This window comes from Magnolia sinica, chromosome 12 (genome assembly GCF_029962835.1).
Source record: "Magnolia sinica isolate HGM2019 chromosome 12, MsV1, whole genome shotgun sequence".
In the NCBI taxonomy this organism is placed as follows: domain Eukaryota; kingdom Viridiplantae; phylum Streptophyta; class Magnoliopsida; order Magnoliales; family Magnoliaceae; genus Magnolia; species Magnolia sinica.
Window position 1 is genome coordinate 8,416,659 of NC_080584.1, and position 24,824 is coordinate 8,441,482.

General features: G+C 41.9%; 1 protein-coding gene across 1 annotated transcript in view; it reads right to left on the minus strand.

The window, feature by feature from the left end:
- LOC131220881 (probable LRR receptor-like serine/threonine-protein kinase At1g56140) overlaps positions 1 to 19,463 on the minus strand; it is a 53,761-nt gene extending 34,298 nt beyond the window's left edge. The window contains exons 1-10 of the mRNA XM_058215754.1: positions 18,599 to 19,463; positions 18,434 to 18,505; positions 17,175 to 17,246; positions 17,039 to 17,110; positions 16,860 to 16,931; positions 16,176 to 16,247; positions 15,945 to 16,010; positions 15,282 to 15,344; positions 6,330 to 6,374; positions 6,106 to 6,170 (exon numbers count right to left, since the gene is read on the minus strand). Of these exons, the coding sequence (XP_058071737.1) occupies positions 6,106 to 6,170; positions 6,330 to 6,374; positions 15,282 to 15,344; positions 15,945 to 16,010; positions 16,176 to 16,247; positions 16,860 to 16,931; positions 17,039 to 17,110; positions 17,175 to 17,246; positions 18,434 to 18,505; positions 18,599 to 18,738 (739 nt within the window). The 5' untranslated portion in view covers positions 18,739 to 19,463. The remainder of the gene's footprint in view (positions 1 to 6,105; positions 6,171 to 6,329; positions 6,375 to 15,281; positions 15,345 to 15,944; positions 16,011 to 16,175; positions 16,248 to 16,859; positions 16,932 to 17,038; positions 17,111 to 17,174; positions 17,247 to 18,433; positions 18,506 to 18,598) is intronic.
- Positions 19,464 to 24,824: the final 5,361 nt, after the last annotated feature.

Sequence of the window (24,824 nt, forward strand, 5' to 3'; positions counted from 1 at the left end):
ATAGCCTCAATGACTCTTTCATCCCAGCCACCCAAGCTTCAGCAGAGCCGTTAGCGATTGATTTCCCCCCCTCGGTGGCAGGTCGGCTATGTGAGGCTGTTCATCCAGTTCAGTCCCTCGAGCCAGCAGACCACTCAGTGGGAGCTGAGCAAGATGATGAGGCCCCCACATTGAAGCCTCTCACTCTAATACTTCTCCCACTTTCGACTCAATCTCCCACTATAGAAGTAGCCTTAGATAGTAGAGATGCTAACACTAGCTTGAAATTGGACTTGGATCTCCAGCGAAGTAGTGGTCAGAAGGATTCGTCGTTATACCAGCTACACCCCCACATTCCTCCCCCCTACCGGAGACGAATTCATTCCCTCTCAGAGGGAGCCAAACCGAAGAACGCATCAGCTTTCTCCCTGCCCTCAGATGGACATACCCCTTCCCATGACCTCTCCATGACCCTAGCGTATTCCCCCTCTCCAGTGGCCAGCCAATTCCATATTGATCTCTCGCCCTTCTTTAGAACCGACCCAAACCTTAGACCAGAACTCGCCCAAGCTGCAAATGCGCCTCTCCCAAACCCTGACATGGAGACTCCAAATCCTAATTCCCCGGTAGCCTACCCTCAGTGTCATCAACATATCATAGTTATTCAGGACAAACCTCATCAGCAAATGTCTCCTAAGAAGGTCAGGGACAATACCAAGGTGGGGATAGACAACTCGGCTACAGTTTATTTGAATTCCCTCCTTAAATCCTGGCGGGGCAAGAAGAGAAGTAGAGGAAACAGGGCCATCAACTCAGGAAGTGTTTCTCATGGATAAAGTTCTCCTTTAGAATGTGAGTATTGTTGAGAAGTTGAGCCACATCTGGGGCCGCGCACGACCAGTCGTGGGCCCTGCTCGACCGGTCATGGCCCCCTGCTCGATCAGTCGTGGACTGACACGACAAGAACTCCAGCGAGCATCAGTTTTTGGGTCCAAGGTGCTCGACCGGTTGTGGGCCATACACGCTTGACCGGTCGTGCAGTCTGCTCGACCGGTCATGGTTACGCAGATTCGTTTCCGAATCTGATGCGGATTGCGGATTTCTGTGTCGCTTTTCGCAAGGGTGCGAAAGGGAAGTTGCCAAAACCATAAATTGGGGTCCCTAGGGCTATTCTGGGGTTAAGGTGAATATTGAGAAATATTTCTAAAGTGTGGGCAATAGATTTTTTATGTTCTTCCAAGGGAGAGGTTAGTATATTGCCTTGTAATCTTCGTTTGTCTCCATAGTGGAAGTTTGCATCCGTGGTTTTTTACCCTAGTTTGGGATTTTTCTAGTATATCTTGTCTTGTTATTTGTTTGGATTGCTTTGATCTGTTTCTAGTTTATATTTCTTCTTGTTTATCATTTGTGGGTGAGGCCTGAGATTGGATCTAGGCTCACTGCGTTGTTGGCGTGCTACGCAACAAGGGGAATGGGAAATTCTGCCTCAATCAGGCATGTAAAAAGTCTCCTTTCCATCCATAACCCAGCTATTCTGATCTTTCTTGAGCCCTTGTTAGCTGACTCCAAGAGAGTTAAAATAGGGCTGAAACTTGGTTTTCACAATTCGATTTCTAATGCAGCAGACGGGGGTAAAATCTGGATTTTTCACCAGCCTTCTTTCGTGGTGGAAACTATATCATCCTCGTACCAATTTCTTGCCTTCAGGGCCAAGGTGCCGAATCTCCTCCATCCGATTCTCTTCACTTGCGTTTACGCTAAATGCTCCTATGTGCAGAGGAGGGAGTTATGGGCAGATTTAGCTTCTCAGTCCAGTGCTTTCACCGATCCTTGGATTGTTTATGGCGACTTTAATGTGGTCACCTCCCACTCGGAGAGAATTGGAGGCAACGCATTGGCAAGCACGAGCTCAAAGGAATTTATCGATGCTATTAATCGAGTAAATTTGCAGGACGCAGGGTTTTCAAGGAATGCCTTCACATGGTGCAACAACCGTTCGAGACCCAGCAGAAAATGGGCCAGACTTGACCGGGCCCTCTGCTCTTCCTCGTGGCTGCAGACCTTCCCATCCTTCTTTGTGCAACACCTTCCCAGGCTCAAATCAGACCATTCTCCTCTCCTCCTAGTAGCTCCCTCGGTGTCGCCTCTCCCTTCAAGGCCGTTCTGTTTCCAAAGAATGTGGACCCAGCATGATGGTTTCCAGTCCCTGGTTTCAGCAGCATGGCACGCCGAAACCTTCAACCCGATGATTTACCTCCTGGCCAAAATGAAGAACACTAAGGTGGCGCTGAGAAAGTGGAACAAGGATGTCTTCGGAAATATCTTCTCCCAAATCAAGCTCTCAAATTCGAGGGTGGAGACGCTGGAATAGAATGCGATCCTCTCCCCCTCTCCCCAAGTCCTGACAAATCTAGATAAGGATAAAAGGAACTTGGAAAGATTAGAATTTCTCAAAGAATTATTCTGGAAACAAAAATCCAGAAACAGGTGGCTTAAAGAAGGAGACATGAATTCAAAATTCTTCCACACCTCAACTGCCAACAGCATCAGGAGGGCACAAATAAGGCAAATCGATCTTCAAAATGGCACCACAATTTCGGATCGTCCCAGATGCGTGGCAGCAACTGATTTTTTTAAATCCCTTTACTCAGCAAAAGATATTGAAACGATTGGGGACTTCTTGAATATGATCCCAACCCTTCTTTCTCAGGCAGATAACGATGGTCAAATGGCCCCTCCATCTGTCGAGGAAGTGAAGCAGGCAGTTGATGCGTAGCCGCTGGACAGTGCCCCTAGTCCAGACTGGTTCTCGGGTGCTTTTTTCTCGGCGTGTTGGCCCATAGTTGGGGAGGACCTTCACAGAGCCGTCAGGTTCCTCTTCGAGTGAGGTACGATCCCTAGAGCTTTCGCTGCTTCTCTCCTTTGCTTAATCCCTAAATGCTTAGCGCCCAAATCCTTTTCTGAATTTTGTCCTATCAGCTTATGTAACTGTGTATACAAGATCTTTTCAAAGGTGATCGCGGCTAGGTTGAACTCCATTCTTCCCAAGCTTATCTCCACCGAACAAATGGCATTTGTCTAAGGTCGCTCCATTGCGGATAGCATCACTTTGGTCCAGGAACTTATCGGTGACATTGATAGGAAGGTTAGAGGCTGCAACATTATCTTCAAAATTGATCTAGAAAAAGCTTATGATCGAGTAAGCTGACCGTAGTTGGCCGTTCCTCAAGAGCGTGCTCCTCAAGTTCGACTTCAGTCAGGCATGGATCTCATTGGCCGAACAATGCTGGTCGTCCCCTTGGTTCTCAATGCTCTTCAACGGCAAGGCCGCTGGCTTCTTCAAATTGGCAAGAGGCCTCCGTTAGGGGGATCCCCTCTCGCCCAGCCTCTTCATTATTATCATGGAGGCCCTCAGCAGGGGCATCATTGAGCTGATCAAATCTAATTCCTACCAGCCATACATGACCAGAAGAGGCTCTCAGACTATCTCCCACCTTCTTTTCATGGATGACTCCACTATCTTTATGAATGGCGGTGCAAGGTCCATTAGATGCATGCAGACATTCCTCAACAGATTCACGAGTGTGTCTGGCCTCAAGATAAACAATGCCAAGAGCATCTTCATTGCTCCCGCCAAGGCTCCGGTTTGAAGGATCAGGAGCATTGAAGCACTAGTCAGGTTTTGCTCGTTCGGGTCCCATTTTTCAATACTTGAGAGTGCCGCTGTCCAAAGGAGGTGTCCTTTCCTCCACGTTCCAGCCCCTACTTGAAAGAATTCTGGCCCGTATTTCGGGTTGGAAGGCCCATCTCCTTAACCAAGGAGCCAGAAGCGTCCTCATCAGGCATGTTTTTTCGGGTATCCCAATCCACACCTCTGCGGCCATTGATGTCCCTAAAAAGACGTTGGCAACGTTGGAAGTAGGGTTGGCTGATTTCTTCTGGGGATGGACAGAAGCTAAAAAGAAGTTTCATTGGATTCGTTGGAGCAGAATTGCTTCCCCATATGAGCAAGGTGGGCTAGGAATCAAGAGTTTAAAGGATGTTGTGGCGGCCTTGAGGTTGAAAAGAACCTAGACCAGCTTCTTCAACCATGGCAGTAGCCTCTGAGCTAAATTCATGATGACTAAATATGCGATTGAAGGCGTCCAAGCTCTCGCCATCCAACGGCAGTCAGACTCTCCTGCCTTGAAGAAAATACGCAAGCTCGTGCCCCTTCTTACGGACCACTCTTGACTTCTAGTGGGGAATGGAATCAGCAATTTCTGGGGCGTCAACTAGTTGGGCCTTGGCCCTCTTTTGAGATGGAATATAGGGAACATCCCCCCTCAATCTCAAAATCTTCAGATTAGGGAGTTCATTGGACCGGAGGGCCCTCTAAACAATGTCTCCTTCCCTGATTCCCTTCCTCCCTCGGTGCGTCAACACGTGATTGCAGAAGGGATTACTCTAAACTAGCAAAATGATCGCATAATTTGGGCTGAGGAGAAGTCAGGCCAGTTCTCGGTCAAATCGGCATGGCAGCACATCCGCGCTCGCGCCCAGTCCTATAGTTGGGCCACTTCGGTGTGACACTCTTTCCTCCCTCCCAAGATCGGTACGTTCATCTGGAAGACTCTAAACAAGGCAATCCTAGTAGAAAGAGTCCAAAGAAAGGGAGTTCACTTGGCCTCTGTCTGCTTTTGCTGCACTCAGGGGGGCCATAAGAAGGAATCCATTGACCATCTTTTCATTTCAGGGGAGCTTGCCTCTGCAGTGTGGGCCCATTGTGCCACCATTTTGTCAGTGGACCTCCTCCCTAACCAATTATTGTTGACCAGAGCCTCCCAATGGTGGGCTGTAGCTAGCAGAAGCTCTTGCTTGGGCATCCTTAGGGGATTGACCCCTGCTCCCATCCTCTGGGAAGTTTAGAAGAGTAGAAATACCATGCGATTCGATGGGATCCATTCTAGCGCCGCAGAGGCTATCCATTGGGTTCGGACCTGGTTGTTCCTCCTGGCGACCACTTTTCCACTGCCGCGGTGCAAAAATTGGGTTGATAGAGAGGCCCTGGCGAACCTTCATCTCCCCTAGACTATGACGCCCACCCCCTCCATCTCCTTTGTGAGATGGTTTCACCTACCTCGGGCTGAGTGAAGCTGAATGTTGACGGTTCTTCCAGAGATAATCTCGGTCCTTCGGGTGGTGGAGGTGTCTGCTGGGACGACAAAGGTCATTTCAAGTTCGCCTTCGCTAAGGGCTACGGTTAGGGCTCCAGTTTCCTTGTGGAGGTGAAGGCTGTCGTGGACGGCCTTTCTATGTGTTTCGATAAAGGCATCAGATTCATCGATGTGGAAAGCGACTCTAGTACAGTTGCTGATTTGTTCTCCAGCCCAGGGGAAGCGCCTTGGCGGGTGTTTTATTTGAAGAAAAAGTTTGACTCATTTCGTGCTAGTGGATTGGTGTCCATTAAGCATATCCTGAGAGAAGTCAACCGGGTTGCGGATAGCTTGGCCCGTTGGGCCAGTGCCAACCAACATTGCATCTCCTTCGATCACCCCTCACAAGTCCCCTTCCTATCGCGCGGTGAGCTGGTTCTGGACAAATCAAGTTTGGGTGGGGTGCGGATCTCTTAGCTTCCTTTTTCCGGTTCGTGTAGTTCCTTACGATAGGTTGGCCGGCTTTTTTAGTGTCGGGCCTCCCCGAATGGTGCAGTTTTTTATTTCTGGAGGGTCAGGATCCTTTTGTTAGCCTGTCCTCCCATATCTATAACATAGTGCCTTCTCAATGAATTCCAGGGGGTCCCGCTTCCCCTGTTTTTTGGGGAAAAAAAAGAAGAAGTGAAAATAACCAATTTGTAGCTTCCTCACTTAGCATTCATATTGGGCGTCCCAGCTCCAACTGGCAGTTCCGTGGCTTTCAAGTTCGACCCAAAAGAAATTTATTTGTGATCGGCTACTACTTAATGCTTTTCCTCATTCCTTCTTGATTAAATTTAATTAATGCTTGTAGTTCAATTCACTTGTGAATCCAAATGCCGCCAAAAGAAACATCTGTGGCGTATAGACTGTGTTTCAACATTGAGGTCAAAGGTTCTAGTCCATATATTACCTATAGAAAAAAAATGAAGAAGATGAAAAGACGGCTTACGGGTTAGAGAATCTTGATAGCATGAAAAGCTCCGCTGAAGACAATTCAATCCTGAATGCAAAGTACTGAATCTAAAAGAATCAAACACTTAAATACCACAAATAGACTGAATTTCTTATTTCAGAAAGATGTACAGGCAATGTAGGAAATTCGGTGGCGTGGAAAGTTATATGAATTACTTGGGTATTCTTCAAAATAAGTAGAAAGGCAGCATTTGTAAATACCTGTTATTAGAACTATCGATGACGAAGTTGTTCGCGACCAAATTCCTGAACAGGAGATAGTTTAAGGAGCTTATGGTCAATGTCGCATACATCATTGGAAGTAGTTAGAAAAGAAATTAATGCTGAGGCCATAGCTAGGGTCCTGAGTTTCAACACCGAGATCAAGGGTTTGAGTAACCATGTGGTGTGTGTGGGTGTGTAAAAAATAAAATAAAATAAATAAATAAATAAAAATGCTGAGGCCATAGAAACAAGGAGAGATTGAAGAGGAGATTCGGTGTATATGTTATCGTGTAGTGCATGTACCAGAGATCATTGCCACTGATTAGATGGGGACCATTGTGAGCATGCCTTGGGCCAGGCATCTAAATCTGTCATCTCATTAGGTGGCCAATTGTGCCTTGGCCCAGGCATCTAATTTGTATGGCCCTCATCCGCATGGCATGTCTTTTCCCAACTGTGCAAAAGTTGGACACATGGCATTGTCTTTTTTCCCAACTGTTCTTTTTTAACTCATACATAAGGGTGCAAATGGGTCGGGTTGTTGGACCCGACCTAAGAATAAGTATGCCTGTGTCTAAAATTTAGATCCATGGAACGGGTCTGGGTCTAAAAACTAAACCTGAATTATTAAATGGGTCAGGTCCAGAGCCTCTCAAAATTAACCTGACCCTACTTGGACCCATTTTTACCAATGACCCGACTCCCAACCAGGAAACTAGTACTAAAAGTGTATTAAAGTTTAAAAGTTCAATTAGCAAATTAACACTAAGGCCAAGTGAGAAATTAGGAACCCTTAAATGAGATCCACTGGACAATACTAATTCCATCCTAAGTTGGTGTTAATGGATGTGGATGTGAGCCATACCATTATACAACCTACCTAGGCCTATTTAGTTTTAATTTGCTTCTATGCTTGGTCTTTTGTTAATAGTGGTTTATGATATGAAGAGGATTCTTGCTTTTGTTATTAAGGCCACTTTTGTCATTATAACAATTCATTAATATAAAAGATGGAGAGTGCAGGCATCAACCCAAATTTGGGTCCCTTTCTTCTCAATTTGGGTCACCTTGTCTTCTCTTCTCTCTCTTTGTTATCTTCTTTCTCTCTTTCTCTATCATTGAGTCAGCCTAATCCTAAATCCTGTGAATCTAAAACCATAGAGCCTTGAAACAGCTCGACAAGTCAACTAACCTAGTCAACTCACTGAGTCAGCCTACCCAATCCAACAACCCAATCAACTCACCTAGTTAAGTCCAAATCCAAGCCCAAACCCAAGCCCAAAAGCAAGCCCAATTAGAGAAATATGCACAACCTTGAAGTAGCAACCTTTACAGCAGAGCCTCCACACGCTTGGAGGAGGCTATCAGCCAAAGTAGGGAGTCTAAGTAGGGACCGGCGGCAACCATATTGCCACCAGCCATGTGGCACTCCCGCTCTTTGGGGTGGCGTCCCTCAAGCATGTAGAATCTCCCTTTTTCAGACCCTAAGTGTGCGGTTGAGATATATTTATTTCGATGCCCACCTCTTTACCCAAAATGATTCTTTTACCACCTCATCCAACCCATGAGATAATGCCATGTGACAATCTCTAATCATAACCCTTCAACCACCTTTTGCCCCTAGGATTACTAGCAATTACCATAAAACTGGATTTAGAGGTTATAAATAGCCTCCTCCCATTCTCATTTCAAGCATCCTCTACATCCAGAAGCATCAGGCATTCAGGGAGGATCAAGCATCCTTCCTCATCCCTTAAGGTTTAGCCATCTAGCCATCCCTCCACTAAGGAGAGTGAGACTGAGAAAGAGAGTCCAGCCTTGGTCTAATTCACTCTAGCCAGAGTCCAATCCTCATGAGCTACCTAATTTCAAATTCGAGCCACTCGATCTAGTCTTGCGATACCGCCGTTCATCCAACCATTTAAGCTGCAATTTTATCAAATAAAAGCATCAACATTGTGCAACACTCATTTCCTTATCAACCCCCTTGCTCCTCATATATATATATATATATCAGCATTACACTATATTCCATCGTTTTCTCGCATCTAACTGGTGAGCGTATGCTTTGAGGCCTACTGATATAATCGAAGCAGGTCCACCGAAAATCTTAGCCAGTTGGCCGTCGTTTTATCATAAACATCAATATAACATCAAGTATCAAGCATCAAACATCCTATACATCCTACTTTGCACCTACACTTGATCGCTTCGAACGTATGCTCTGCGGCTTACCTATATATAATCGGATCCTACCCATTAGAAATTTGGATCGATCAATCATCTGTGTCATTTCCAAGGCCCACCTTGTCTAGGAATAGGGCCCCACGCAAGTCAATGGGAAGGTCCATCACCTCGCAAAAGAACCTAACAACCTGGGACCCACTACCTAACCTAGCCAACCTGTCGGCTACCCCATTAGCCTCCCACGGAGTGTGCTTAATTGTAACTTCAACTTTGCATTTGAGACTTTCTATATGAGCATTCCAATACCACATCCTCCATGTATTAGTGAAGCCCTTGTTTACCATGTTAACCATAATTTTTACGTCGCTTTCCACTATGATTTTGGTGAATCCACGCTCTACACAAAATGCTAGGCCTTCAGCCAAGGCCTGAACCTCAGCCCGGGTGTTACTCTCCACATCATAACCAGACGAAAAAGTAAAAACTAGGTTCCCTTGACTATCTCTAATTACCCCGCCCCTACCCGACTGCCCTGGGTTACTGCGTGCCGAACCATCGACATTAACTTTAACCCATCCCCCGTCCAGTTTCTCCCACCTCACAACCGAAAGCTTGATGATCTGGGGTAGGGGACAACTGATTTTCAACATCTGAAAAGACATCTGGCGGGACAGATGCATATTTCTAGGAGGGGGAAGAGATTGAGAGATGAGATGCATCTAGGTCTGAATACGAGAGATCACCTTACCATGGTCCACAGGGATCCCCTCATACCTACTTTGTCACCTTTGGAGAAGAGGTGATCTAGCGATTCTTCCCGGGGATCCGAAAGAGGGTTCCTGCCATAGCCACAACATTCACACTTCGATGCCAAGAGAATTCCCTTAGCTTGAATTCTAACATCCACCTGGATCGCACCCTTGATCATCTTCTAGGTAAATAAAGAGATTTTGGGTGGTAATTTAGCATGCCAAACCCACCTCACCCAGGCTTTCCTTGTCCTTGGTTCTCTGCAAGCTTCCCATGCTGATTTGACACTAAACTCTCCTAAAGAATTTAATGACCATACCATCCTGTCGTTCCCAACAGAAGTACAGAAACCCTCCTCTTTCAAAAAGTCGGGGATGTAGGAAGAAGGGACAAAAACGATGAAGGATGCAGGGAACCTTCAGGACCTAGCATGCCCTTAACCAGAAGACCAGGGGGATCTTTCGGCAACTGTTGGCACCACTCATTGAGGTGCCCAAGGCCTGTCTAGTCCTTCGACCAAAAATTACAGCCACCAATACCCACCAACTTATGTGTGTGAGATTTAATAAATGGGAGGAGCTGCTTGCTGATAGATTTGAAGAAGGGGGAGAAGGAATTGCTGGGAGCACCAACAAGCCTATTGGGAGGGAGCTGACCTTGCTTGGACCTCAAGAATTCAGCCCACAGGTTATGCAAATTTTTGAATTTGAATGTCCACGCAAGCTTCATTCGAAGGCTCTTCACAACGTCCTTGAGGAGCTTAATGCCCAGACCGCCTTCGCTTTTCGGCCTTGCAATGTGGTTCTAACTCACCCAGTGCAACTTTCGCTTCCCTTGATCCCAACCCCAAAAGAAATCTGAGAAACATCTCTCCAAGGATTTCAGGACCCGCACTGGAACATTAACTGCAGCTAGAGTATGGATCGGAATCCTAGCCAACACATGATTTATGAGGACCAACCTTCCAGCTTGAGCAAGCAAATGACCTTTCCACCGCAGCTTGACTATCACTTTTTTTTTTTAAAATTTATTATTATTTATTATTTTTTAATTTGTGACTATCACTTGATTAGACATATCTTACGTTATAAACATGATGAGCCAATTTGAGTTGTTCGAGAGTATCTCACATGGATACAGTTATTTGGATTTTGTGATACCTCAAAGATGCACCATGTCAAGGGATTTTATATAAACAGAATGATCATTCTCATGTCATAGCGTACTTCGATGTAGAGTGGGCGGGCTCTTTAGCACATAGACAACCTATTACTGGGTATTGGACATTTGTCAGAGAAAATAGTCACATGGGAATCACAGTGTGGTGGTCCAATTAAGTGTTAATAGAGAATATAGACCAATGGCTTATACCACCTGTGAGTTAATGCGAATCAAGAAATTATTGCAGGAAATAAGATTTACAGGAAGCTTATCTATGCAATTATTTTGTGATAACAGGTGGCATCCCACATCGTAAACAATCTGATCTATCATTGAAAAACTAAACCCATCGAAATGGATTGTCACTTCATAGATGAGGTCTCTAGTGGTGAAATTTCTACACCATATATCCAATCTCAAGATCAACTTGCTAATTTGTTTACCAAGGCTCTTCATCACAGTCAGACTACACGCATGTATTCTAAGATTGTCATCAACAACGTCTATTTTCCAACTTCAAGAGCATTGTTAACGGATGTGGATGTGGTTCGCACAAGACAGCTTTTGTTTCGTTGTTATGCTTGTTCTCTGGTTATTAGTACACGATGGGGATTCTTGCTTTTGTTAGTAAGAACACTTTCTTTTTTTTTGTTCTTTTTTTTTTTTCAGGCATAATTGGTGAATCTTTAATAAAAACAATAAAAACATGCACTACTGATGAAACAGCATAATTCCAATTCCAAATCCAAATGCGACAAAATTGCTAACTACTTCCATGTTCTCCAAAATACTGCCCCCCTGCAGGGAAAAACTGAGTTCTAGTAAGAACACTTTTTGTCGTTTCGAAAATTTATTAATATAAAATATAGAGAGTGAGGACGGCAACCTTAATTTGGGTTCCTCTCTTCTTCCAACCTTCTCTTCTTTCTCTCTCTCTATACTTTTATAGTTGGAAATTAAAATAGACGGTTTATAAATAGATTAAAAAATAAAATAAAATCTGTAATGTAGGTTAGTTTATTAAAGATAAGTTTTATGTGGAATTTATCTTAAATTCTTCTCAAGTTTATCTAAGATAGCATAGAATTAACATAGGCTTGTGGAGCTCATTGCTTTAAATCTTAATGGTATTAACATATTTAGATCAAATGTTTCAAAAGTCACTTGTAATTTTATACCCAACCCTGACCCAACCCATGAGATTAATGGGTTAGGTCAGGTATAGGAGGACCCACACATAACTCAATAAATAAATGTGCTGGAGTTTTGGGAGTTTGAAACAACCTAGACACCCGACCCAAAATTTAATAGGTTGGGTATGGGGCCAAAGTTTTGATCTGATTAGTACATGGGTCGGGTTTCGGACCCCTTGACCCAACCCATTTGCACCCTTACAAACAGTGGCCCATATGATGTATGGACCAACTTGATTTTTACCAAGGACAGGTTCAAGGTAGGACCCTCATAAAAAAAATTCCCTAATCTTGCACACGTGCTACTTTCACGTTCAGCGAATCATTTTAGCACTTGTGTGTTCACATTTTGTTGAATATATAGCATCTGTTGTCTTTTTTCCAGCTCTCCTTTTTGTTCTTCCACTTTGGCCTTTATGATGCATGAAGCAGCTTGATTTTTGCTAAGGGCATGTTCAAGGTCGGACACTCCTGATGAATGTCCCCGATCTTTTTTTTTTTTTTTTTTTTTGTTTTCCTAAAAACGGCCAACCAACGGCCCTGGATCTATTCAAATTCCTAAAGGAGGATTTACAATTCAGGGAGGCCCAGAGAAAAAGGACTGGGCCCGCCTATCATGAAGAGCTGAACAGAAAGAAAAATAAGCAAGCTCATAGACTGATGACGATGATTTTTTTTTTTTTTTGGCTACGAGAAACGAATAGCCCCCAAGCCAGCTCTATCGAGAACCAGCTCCCCACGAGTGATACCGGGAAGATCCGAGGTAGATTGGAACAACCGATGTTGCTGATTTAAGCTACCCCATTGGGTGAGGCTATCTGCCGCTGCATTTGACTGCCTAGGGATATGTTTAACAGAAATGGAAAGAGCGGCCTGAAAATTGTCAAACTGGTTTTTCCAGTAGAAGACGATCCAAGGGACATTCCCTCTATTAGAGAATAAATCCACGACGGCGATGGAGTCACTCTCCACCTCAATGTTAGTGTAGCCAAATTCCCTACAATGCTTTAAACCGTCGACCACAGCCTTGTCTTCTGCCATGAAGTTCGACCCCACATCGTATCCCATAACGAATGCAAAGAGGAAATCGCCCTTCTCATTCCTACAGACACCCCCACTTCTAGACAGACCCGGGTTACCTCTGGATGAGCCATCAACATTCAACTTTACCCACCCCCTGGATGGGCAAGTCCATTTCACAACAGACATAGTGGGGAGGGGAATAACCGTTAGTGGAAGGCCGAGGACTGCTACCACCTCGCTATCACTCTAGGATTTACACGGCGAAAGGGGAAAAGTGTTGTACAGGCATGAGACCCAAGACCGAACCTGGTTGATGGAGTGCTGTATCCTGATCTGACGGTTGTCAGAACGCTGTTCGTTCCTCGCTATCCAGATCGCCCAGAGGATGAGGGCCGGAGTGATCCCTCTAAGCAAACCTAGAGGGGACGATTCCTTAGCAATAGCCCACCATCACAAGACTCTGCCTCCCACAGATTGGTTGGGGAGTAAATTTACAGAGAGAGTGGACAAGAAATAGGACCACAGGGCTGTAGCTATCTCGCTTTCTACAAAGAGGTGGTCGAGGGATTCCTCATTTTGACTACCGGTTGGCCTGACAACAAACACAGGAGGAAGCCATTTGAATACCCTTTTTCTTCATGCTAATATCAATCGGGATTGCCTTGTAAAGGATTTTCTAAGAGTAGATGGCAAATTTTTATTATTATTATTTTTTTTGTGGGGCCCATCTAGCCCAAAAATACTACTGACGATGGGATCCGATGACCTGCCAAGCTGATTTAGTGGAAAAACTGCCCGACCTTTCCCTAGTCCAAATGAGACGGTCCTCTCCCTGGCGAAGGGACAGGCCTTCCAAAATGATGTGGTGACGAACTATATCTGGCAGGGAGGCAGGTAAAGAGTTATTATGGAACAGGCCCTCAGAGCTAATGACCTCATTAATCTTCAGATTCTAGGGCTGAGGAGAAAGGTTGTCATGAAGGTAGCAGCAGACGACAATTGGTAGCTAGGAGGTCGAGGAGTTTCCTCACCTGAGTCCAAGTTGGGGAGTCAGAATGGCACTGAGCTGCTAGACCCCAAGGCAGGGAAAAAGTTATTATGGAATAGGTCCTCAGAGTCAATGACCTCATTAATCTTAAGATTCTAGGGCTGAGGAGAAAGGTTCTCATGAAGGTAGCAGCAGACGACAATTGGTAGTTAGGAGGTCGAGGAGTTTCCTCACCTGAGTCCAAGTTGGGGAGTCAGAATGGCACTGAGCTGCTAGACCCCAAGGCAGTGTGACTTCGTATTTAACTCTCATGAATTTAGCCCATAAATTGCTGTGGTGATCAACGAAGATTATCCAGGCTCTCTTTAACTTGAGGGCTGATGAGACGTCCCTTAAACCTTTGATGCCCAACCCTCCTTTAGAGGGGCCCACTATAGACTTCCAACTCACCCAATGGAGATTCTTTTTTCCTTCGAACCATCCCCAAAAGAAGTCTGTGAACCCTTTCTCCAGGGAAGAACCCTGATCTTGCACACTTATGCTATGCTCTCATTCTGAAAACCAATTAATTTAGCACCTTTAAATATTGAATATGGATACCAAACATAATATTGCAATATGCCTGATTATGGTGTTCACAGGTCTAACCAATCATGGTTATCGAACCTTCAAATGTATCATAACAGGTGTTAATCTAATCCATAGTTATATTTATATATCATAAGAAGAAATAAAGAGGGTCATTGTCCTATCTTGCATTTGGTTTCTCTATCGATTCAAATTGCAAGAATTACTAGTTCATGAAGTAGAAATCACCAAATTCCATCCAGTGTTTTAAATAGCTTTGGTATGTAGCATGTGGCATACGCTATGTATAGTAACATAGCCTTAACGCTACCTAGCTCATGAAAATAGCTTAAGTCATATGTAGCCTATGCTATATCATAATTTGCATATGCTACACACTATGTAGACTACGCTACATGCTATGTAGCTCACGTGATGTTTTCAATAATTTGTTACATTTTTTCATTTTCAATAAAAATTAGCCAATCTTTTAAATGCTTTCAGTAAAATAATATGAATAATAATATTGAATCAGTTTCATTGCTCTTTTTTAACCTATATGCTTAATCATTTTCATGCCCTATTACTTTAGGTTGCATTTCGTTGCACCAAATATCATGAAATTTTCTTAGATTTCATTATTAATGAGTCTAATTTGGTATAGAATATCATGACATTGGTGCAACCAAGCACCTTGATTAAAAATCTAGAAGTTGTGTGTAGATTACATTACACGCTATGTAGCTTGTGCCTCATGCTTCAAAAGGATGAACACTATGCTACACGCTATTCGCTATATAAAACACTGATTCCATCGCCTTCTTCTATATTCATATTGAGATAGTAGCCTCCAAATACTTTCAAGTTGAACTTGAAAGGAATGTAATTGCAATTTGAGGACTACTTGCTCGTTCTGAATATCAAGGTGACTAAGGTTTGGTCATTTCTTCTCTACTAAACTAATTATTGCAATTCAATTCAACAGGATATCCAAACACACCTTTAATGATATAATGATTTGTTTGGTCACTAGAGAAATGAAGATGAAAATAACAAACTGTGTGCTTCTTTTGGACATACAGTTGCAAGCCTTGTGTAACCCAAGAGGGAAAGCTTCCTGATAGTTGATTGTATGATAAATCTCTGCTGAAACAACATATAAGCAAATGAATTAACAAACATTTAATGCAAGTTAGTAACAGAGCCAGAACCAATCAAATGTAGATAAAAGATTAGACTTTCATTGCATACCAAACGGCATTCTAATTAAAGAACAAAAAGATCCTTTTCCTTTTGTAGAAGAGGAACGTCATGATAGACATAATGAATCAATTGAATATTCACAACTCAATCTTTTATGATGAACCATAAAAGAGAAGAAACAATCATATAAAAGCAATCCTGGACAACATCTAAGGATGCATTTGGTTGTACAATTGAATTGAATTACAATAATCAGTCCAATAGAAAGGACATGGCCACATTGTAGCTGTAGTAGTATGTATCTTGGTAAGTGGCCCTCGAATTTCAAATGAACTCCTCCATCCAACTCGAAAGAAACTTAATTGCAATTTGGAGCTGATTCTCTCAATATGAACACCATAGATGGTAATCCTAGTTTGGCGATTTCCACTTTATTGAACCAATTATTGCAATTCAATTCAATGACACATCCAAAGGTGGCAAAGTAAGAAAAATGCAATTTTGATTACAATTCAGTACAATTAAATCAGATGAACTTACATGTTCGTGAGAGATGAGCTTTTACTAGAAGGAAGGTTACCAGACAGGCTATTGTTTCCGAGAAACCTGCAGATTGAGACCAAAAAAATAAAAAGAAAAGGAAATGCAACTTCAAATAACACTTAAAAAGTTTTTATATTTCATAATATGAGAATGAGAAAGAAGGAAAAGTGAAAGGAGAAATACTAGGATCAGCACTAAACCCGCTTCGGATAGGTGTTTGATTCTTACAAGGAAGAAAGCGAACTCAAAGTGAAAAGCGAGCTTGGAATTTCACCAGTTAAATCGTTAAAGCTCAAATCCCTAAAAAATTAAAATTAAAGATTAATGTAATAACAGGAAAAAAAAGACTAGCATAGCTCTTCGGGGCATTTCGCCCGAAAAAGACTTGGACCTCATTTATATGTCCATGGTCTAATCTATGGCCAAGGCCTATTCTCAGGCCCAAATAATAAATGGGTTGACCCAGACCCATATATTACAACTTCTTCTGTTGATGCCCAGCATCAGACAACACCCAGGCCTATTTATGGCTTTCATGGGTAGGCTTCGGCTTATAATTCAGGCCAAAAAAAAAATAAAAAAATGAGGTGGGCTGCGAACCCTGACATGACCCAACTAGGGCCATCAATGGTCCGGCCAGACAGTGGGTTTTTGGACCGGGCAGGTTTTGAGCAAGGTTTGGGCATGCTTTCTAGGCCCAAGGGCTTGGGCTTAGATACAAAAGCTAGCTTGAACAATTCTAGTCTAAGCTTGGGTTACTCCAGTCTGGGGCTCATATGTGATATCCTGCCAAACATTCAATTAAAATGAACGTGTGAGACTAGGTAGCGTGAAGCCCAGCCTGGCCTGGCTCATTGACAGCCCTAGGCCCAAACCCTGCACAAACATAAGAGACTGATGTAAAAAACTTACAGATGCTGTAATGATTGGTACTCTCCAATGTCGAATGGAATTCTATCTGAAATCTTACTGTTTCTCAAGATTCTCCAAACAAAGAAAATAATAATAAGATTTTGATTATATCACAATAACAAGAACAACAATAATAAATTTAAAATTAGCATTAATACATAGGTACCATGGTTACTTACAATATGGTTAAGTTCCTCATGACCTTGATAAATGCCAAAGATGAGCTTCCACCCGTTATTTCACCAATTCGCCTATGCGAACATTGGATAGTTAAACAAATGCAATGATAATTGACAAAGAAACACAAATACTTACAAAGCAGTTAGGGATGTCAAACTGGAAAGACTGGAAGGTATCGGACCTTGGAAAGCATTCCCATGCAACTCCCTACATAAGCATTCGCTAGTTAAAATTCTCAATCAAACAATGAATCCTAGTTACTGAGGAAAACTTAATGGGCCTATCATGAGCCTTATTTATAGGTGACATGGTCCATTTGGGTCAAAATGTCGACACGTGCAGGCAGCGGCGAGGGTGAAGAAAAACACCGACAAATCAGCGTGGCAATATACAACAGTGATACAAAGGAGATAACTGGCTATCCTGCAAGTGTCTCAGCAGCAAATAGTCAAGGCATAGTTATGGGTGGACCCACGAGCAACTCAGCGAGGGTCTACATGACACGGCCCATCAACAATGGATATGTCATTGCTGGAATTTCATGAAGAAGAACTCAAACTTCCATTAACATCAAAATTCATTCAAAATCAACTACTAAAAATCTAGAGATTTCACCCACTTATAGAGCTTTAAAAAAATAAAGACAAGAATCCAAATACCACTTTCCATCCTAATGAGATAAGAATCTATTAAAGGGACTTGTCCCAAGATGTACTTCAAGTAGGACTCTAATCATAGATGATCTGGAGTGGGTCCCACGGTGTAGGACTGATATAAAATGCAGGTCGATCTGGCCACATCGGTAGGCCTGCTTGTTGCATGGTTCTAAATATCATCCAATATCAAGTCAACTCCAAGTTAGTATTTGTGGAGAACAACACAGGTCATTGGGAGAATTACTCTCAGAAACCAAACCGAGTCGGAATGAGTCAGAGCAAGTCATAACAGTTTCAATCTCTGGATGAGTCACCATCCGAAACCAATTTTAAAATAATGGTTGGTAGCCCCAGGCCTGAATTTTAGATCTGACAAGTAAACTAGCGAAGCCCAGACCTGGGTCTGACAACTTTCTTTATGGAGGCCCGGCCCAAGCCACGATCCAGGGCCAGGGCCAGGACCAGGCCATACTTTGTCGGCTTTCTGGGGTGTAATCCCCTGCTTTTCAGGAGTAGGTATACAATAGGAGTGGCCCTGAGGTTTTTTTGGTTGTGGCCCTCCCGAATATACTGTAATTTCCACTTCTTAATGAAAGGTAGTGGCAATAGCCCACTTTCTCAAAAAAAAAAAAAAAAGAAGGTCCAATGTATTACCTGTTTGATTACAACCCTGACCCATAAATAAGAAAAGATTCCCTTGAAGAATAAAAAAGAGCAAATGTCATTATATTAGCTTACAAAAGATTAAGCTTGGTCCAACTCCCTATGAAGTCAGGTATTGTGCCCGTGAGCTCATTATCAAAGGCCCACCTGAGATCACAACATGCTTCACAATGTAAAATAACATTCAGGTAGACGATAATTTCATTGCTTGGATGCAAATCAACCAAAAAAAGGACTTACAATTTCTCCAAGTTTACTAGATTGGCAAATGTGGAAGGAATTGGACCACTCACACCGCTACTGTCAATGGTTCTGTTGAAGTTTACATGAAGAAATGGTTCGAAATCCATCATACCCAAGTGGCAAATTGTAGTTGGCATGACATGAAGAAAAAAAAACACGTGATAGTCAATAGCGTATCCAGATTATTAGTGTATTGTGAACCTACCACCATCAGATCAGAATATGATGGTGATAAAACAGTTGGGCCTACCAATGGTAATCTTGGTTCGTAGTCGATTTGCTTTGTACAGTTCTTTTGCAACACATCTAGTGAACTTAAAGAAGATAGCTTTAGTGGGCCTGGCTATTTGATCACTTTAAGATCCGATTTGACTGTGATCATTTAGCTATATACAGTTCCTTGTTGATCATGATGCCCGGATACCAGACAAGTCTTTGATACAACAATCAGATACAAAGGGTCGGATCCCGAAAGTATCTAACTCTGTGTTGGCTGTGGGCCAATGCGAAATCAACCAAAACAACTTGCATCGTCCATACAAGTTTCCCATACCTTTGTTTGTAATATCCCTGATATTCCGTATCTCCAGTTCGGAGATACCAATAACACCAGTGACGATACTGATAACACTGGTAGTATTAGAAATTCCATGTGTCAGAGATATATTACTAACTAGCACTGATTTATCGATATCAGCAATGTATCACCGATAATTTCGACCATGTAAATTTCAGGTGTCACTTGTTTCTATAATATATAGATATTGCTGATGTATTGCCAATATTTTCAATTGTATTAATTACAGGTGTCACTTGTATCGCCAGTGTATTGGTGATATTTCGAAAACATTGCTAATGTACCCATGTCGCCAAAAATTTGTTTATTAATTAATTAAATTTTTTTTTTTTATAGATGCATGGTTGTTTGATGAAATGCATGTTTGTCTGAGTGAGTGTGTGGGTGTGGATGGATGGATGGATGGATCCACTACTTTCCCCATGTTTCCCCAATATTTTCCTAAGTCAATGATACATGCTTTTAGGCCCTATTAAAGGGAAACTTATTTTTGATTCTTAAATAGGCAACTATGGTAGCATCTTGTGAAGTATCATTAAAAAATTTCCCCCATGTTTCCCTAATGGTTCCTTGAGTTAATTAGTATTATATGATTTTAGACCCCCATTAAATAAAAACTTAGCATGCGTGCATCTTTTTTGCAATTATTTAATACCTAAAAATGTATGTGTATTTTAGCATCTCTTGAAGCTTCATTGAGTAATTCCACAATTTCCTCGTGTTTTCCTAATGTTTCCCCCCAGTTAATGATACGTTTTCGGGTATTAGTGGTAATATCGGCAATATCGACACATGGTTCCATATCTCTAGTTAGCAATACATGTAATGATATCAATACTATGAACATATAATGATACATTCCTTTTTTCTTTTCTATTATTATTATTATTTTATTTTATTTTATTTTTTTTATATTAGGGCTTTAATGTAATGATAATAAGAGGAGAAGCGTGTCCCACGTGTGTTATCTCCTTTGCTCGCCATTCTTTTCTCTTTCCTTTCTTTATCTTCTCTTTAATCATGAAAACATGGTACTAAACAAGAACTGGAGTAAGATCTTTCTTCTCCCCCAAGCAAGAAAGGAGAGAAAAGACCATCGATGTTCTTTATCCATGTGAAAGGGAGTTCAAAATCGGCATGTACATGGACTAGTACATGTGTGAGATTTCCATGGGACTAATGACTAATGGAATAGTATAGGTGTTTATCGATCGAGGAAGACGGTGATCAACCTCATCACGTCCTTACTTGCGTTAGTTGGTATCAGAGCAAGGTTTTTTCCTTTGATCAATGGCTTCTAACGACGTGTTGGGCAACAATCCCATGGACGGTGCTCCACGGTATTGTCCTTTAACAACGACAACTTTCGAAGCAGTGCAGCAAGCGAATCAGCAAGTCATGCAAGGGTGGCAGGCTGCTATCGATCACATGACAAAGGCTCTAGGGCAAATATGTGTTTTTGGTGATGTTCCACCTCTGGTAGGCGCTGGAATTCGCAATCGTGTTGATCGCAGAGCGATGCCGGCGGTGAATCATAGAATCAAACCTGAGGAGGTGGGATCCATCGATGAGGAGATCGATGACATGATCCTTAATATGCCGATTACAGATTGTATGAAAAAAAGACCATTTTAGTGGGACCGGTGTTTTAAATAGCGGTAGCATGATGCGTAGTGCTCAACCCTCTATAGCGTGTAGCGTAAATGCGCAGTGTGTAACGTAAGTTACACGATACTTATATTTTTTAATTTTGAAATAGGACAAATATAATAAATAGTGGAAAAAAAAGAGGAAAAAAATATAAAAATTCCTAAAAGATTATTCATTTTATAAATTATAAGCATGTTCAAAAAAGTTATTAGTTATCATTTATCAAAAGCCAATCCACAAATATAAGCCAAATCAAATAAGTATCACATCAACAACTTTCTAAGCAAACCACTTTAATTAATAATGTCTAATTGAAATCACAAGTCACAATTATGAAAAGAAATAAAAATCCCATAAGTTAAAAGTATCAAGTACAATACAAGTGTCACATTCATCAGCATTAGAAACAAAGAAAATGTGAAAAAATAATAAAAAACTAAAATAGTAAAAAAAAATACATTGTAGCTTATGCTACGTAGCTGTAGCATGCACTACGATCCCTATAGTGTACGCTACAGGGGATTTACGCTATTTGGGACGCTACATAGCGCTACGGGCGCTATTTGAAACACTGAGTGGGACTAGCATAGTTGATAGAAGCTTTACTGAAATCAAACATAAATTGTCCACAACCTTGGTTCTTATACTTCCCAGCTTCGATAAATTGTTGGAGGTCGAATACGATGCTTCATATGTTGGAATTGGGGGAGTTTTGTCATAAGAGGATAGGCAAATAGCCTTATACAATGAGAAGCTCAGTGATACCCGCAAGAAGTGGTTGACGTATGAGCTTGAATTGTACGCAGTGGTTTAGACATTGTGACATTGGAGACATTATTTAATTTAGTAGAAGTTCATTCTTTACATTAACTATCAAGCTCTTAAATTTATAACTAGTCAGGCTAATGTGAATCGTCTACATGCTATGTGGATTTTGTTCTTGTAGGAATTCACATTCACGCTGAAACATAAGGCCGGGCAGTAGAATAATGTGGTTAATGTGCTTAGCCGACGCGCATCATTATTGATCATTATGAGTAACGAAGTTGTTCGGTTTGACTTTTTTTTTTGTCAGCTTTTTAGTACACCGCACTGTCAATTGACACTTCACTATTAGTCACCCCCACCGTCCGGTTTGACTAGCTCAAAGAGATGTACTTAAAAGATGAAGACTTTTAGGATGTGTAGATTAGATACCGGGAAGGTCAGCCCAGTGATCTCCACATTCAAGATGGGTTTCTGTTCAAAGGAAATCACTTACGCATCCCACGGAGTTCCTTGTAAGAGCGCATTATCCAAGAGCTACATGAGGGTGGCCTCGGCGGTCACCTAAGGTGAGACGAGACTATAACTCTTGTAGAGGAATGATACTACTAGACGCAGTTATAACGTGATGTAGGAAAAGCGATATAGTGATGCCACATTTGTCAGTCTTCCATGAGTCAATCTTGAAATACGAGCTTATACATACCATTGTCTGTATTTGATGGTCCTTGGGAAGACTTATCGATAGATTTTATGCTTGGTCTACCGTGGACCCAACATAGCATGGATTTAATGTTAATGGTGGACAAATTTTTAAAGATGGGGCACTTTATTCTGTGTAAGAAGACTATCGATGCTACGCATGTTGTGAACCTGTTCTTTCGAGAGGTTGTGCGGCTACATGGCGTTCCTAAATCCATCACATCTGATCGTGACACGAAGTTCCTCAGTCACTTTTAGAGAACTTTGTGGAAGCGATTTGACACCCATCTTCAGTTCAGCAGCGTGTATCACCCGCAGACAGATTGGGAAACTAAAGTGGTAAACCATACACTTCGAAACCTCGTTCGGTGCATTTTTGGAAATAAACTGATGTAACATCCTGTATTTTCACTGTTTTGGATTTCCAAAAATCATTGAATTTTTTTAAATATAATTAATTTATATTATCACTTACTAACCATTAGCACTTAATATTAGCTTATACACAGGTGATACGAGTAAAGAACCGCACAAGTTCGATTAATCAACCGCAGGAAGCCAACGAATTCGCCTGATCGCTTAAACACCGAATTTAGCCACATGATTTGTTCACACAGAGCCTAAATCTAACTGACCTATCACTGATTAATTAAGACAACCATAACTAAATTAAAAGATCTACTCGAAGCCGAGTTAGATAAGGTCCGAATCTTGACTAATAGACCAAATCAATCCCGTTACTCTTTTAGCCTAAAACCGACGGTTTAGAGTAATCATGACCAAATCTCTACTTTGACTAGTTATAAATAGGCCACACTATGAACATAGTTTAACCAAACCCTAATCATTTTCCACAAGAAATCTTAATACCTAATATATTTCAGAAATGCTCCGATTTTCTGAACAAACACTATACCGCTCGTTAGTGGGTCATTAGTTCCAAAACTATAGAATAATGTTCGTCTTACTAGGCTTGACGTCCATCGTGGGAGTCGGACCTGGGTAGTGTCCAGAACCGCTCAACTTGAGCTGAAGGACGAGTGCATGAGAAGTGCAAATACACTAAAGGAAGAAGCTGAAACTTAAGTGAATTGGGTCGTCCACTCTTATGCAAAGTTGAGAATTTCGGATCATCGGTTTACGACTAAACTTCACACATAGAGTAAGAATATTTCCCTTCTCATATCCGTATAGCCGCGGCCCCGATCAACCATCGGTGACCGTTGAACAGACTTCTAATCATATTTGTCGGTTGGTATATCCAAATGGCGGGATGATTATGTCCATACATAGATCATCATTAGGGCTAACTATTTTATGGTGTATATCGACATGTACACTCCATAATGGGCCCTAGAGGTTAGAAAAATCCTCCCATAAAGCTAGTATAGTAAAAACCCAACCATTGGGGCCATTTACACCAAATCTGGCACTATATAAGGGCCTCATTTAGGCACCCCATCTCTCCATACGAATTTACATCCTCTAAGGGAGAGAAAGAGAGAAAGAGAAGGAGAAAGAAAAAGAGAAGAAGAAAAGTGAGAATAAGAGTGGGGAAGCTTTAATACTTCCCTTTATCAGTTTCCTCCAATCAAAGCCCTAGCATCGATCACTTTCCTCCGCCAAATCCACCCCATTTGCGATTTGGAAGTAAGAAACAAACCTACTTCCTAACCTATGTTCTTTCTAAAATGGATTACATGAATCTCATACAGTTCTTGGTGTTTATATAAGAATTTGTAATTTTTTTCAAATTCCTAACCATAAGAACCTTGCATCCACCACCACAAGAGCAAGATTCCTAAGTAATCACCATTCTTCTCCATATATGTGTTTTGTAAGCTAGGCCCTTACATGTATCCTAACATGTGGGTGCATTTGACTAAGGACCTTGGCAAACCCTTCTGCGAGTCCAACACCCCTAGGACGATTCTACAAGCCCTCGGCGATCTATATGTGTGGACTATTATCCTTAGGTGGCCAAGTATCAATTTTACGATAAATTTAATAATAATGGATATTAGATTGATGTGCATGAGTAATTTAGAGAAAATTTAGCTAGGAACCTACATGTTAAGTCTACCCAACACGCATGCGATGATAAATTGATGTTTGATTGATCTTCAATTCATTTGGGCATGAAATTGGTGTTGCATGTTCGTTTCACATCCGATTTTTGCCCAATCTTCTCCGTAGCATGTATGATTGCCTTATTTCTTATTGAATTTTCGTACTATGAGTGATGTGCTATCCTTTGCCTCTTAGGAAATCCAGCACCACACGCACACACGATTAACTTATGTTGTTAAGAGTAGTTGCATTCATCTTAATATCCTAAAATTTTATGCTTAATGTATCGTACGTATAATTCCATCTGTACTTGAAGGTGAATCCTTACCCACTTAGAAGTGATATTGAATACAACCCATTCTCTGGGTTGGTCAGGAACTGAGAATTGTGAGGGTGGACCCATTGGTTGGACCGCCCTGTAACCAGACTAACTGATTTGGGCGGACACGAATGAGCGAC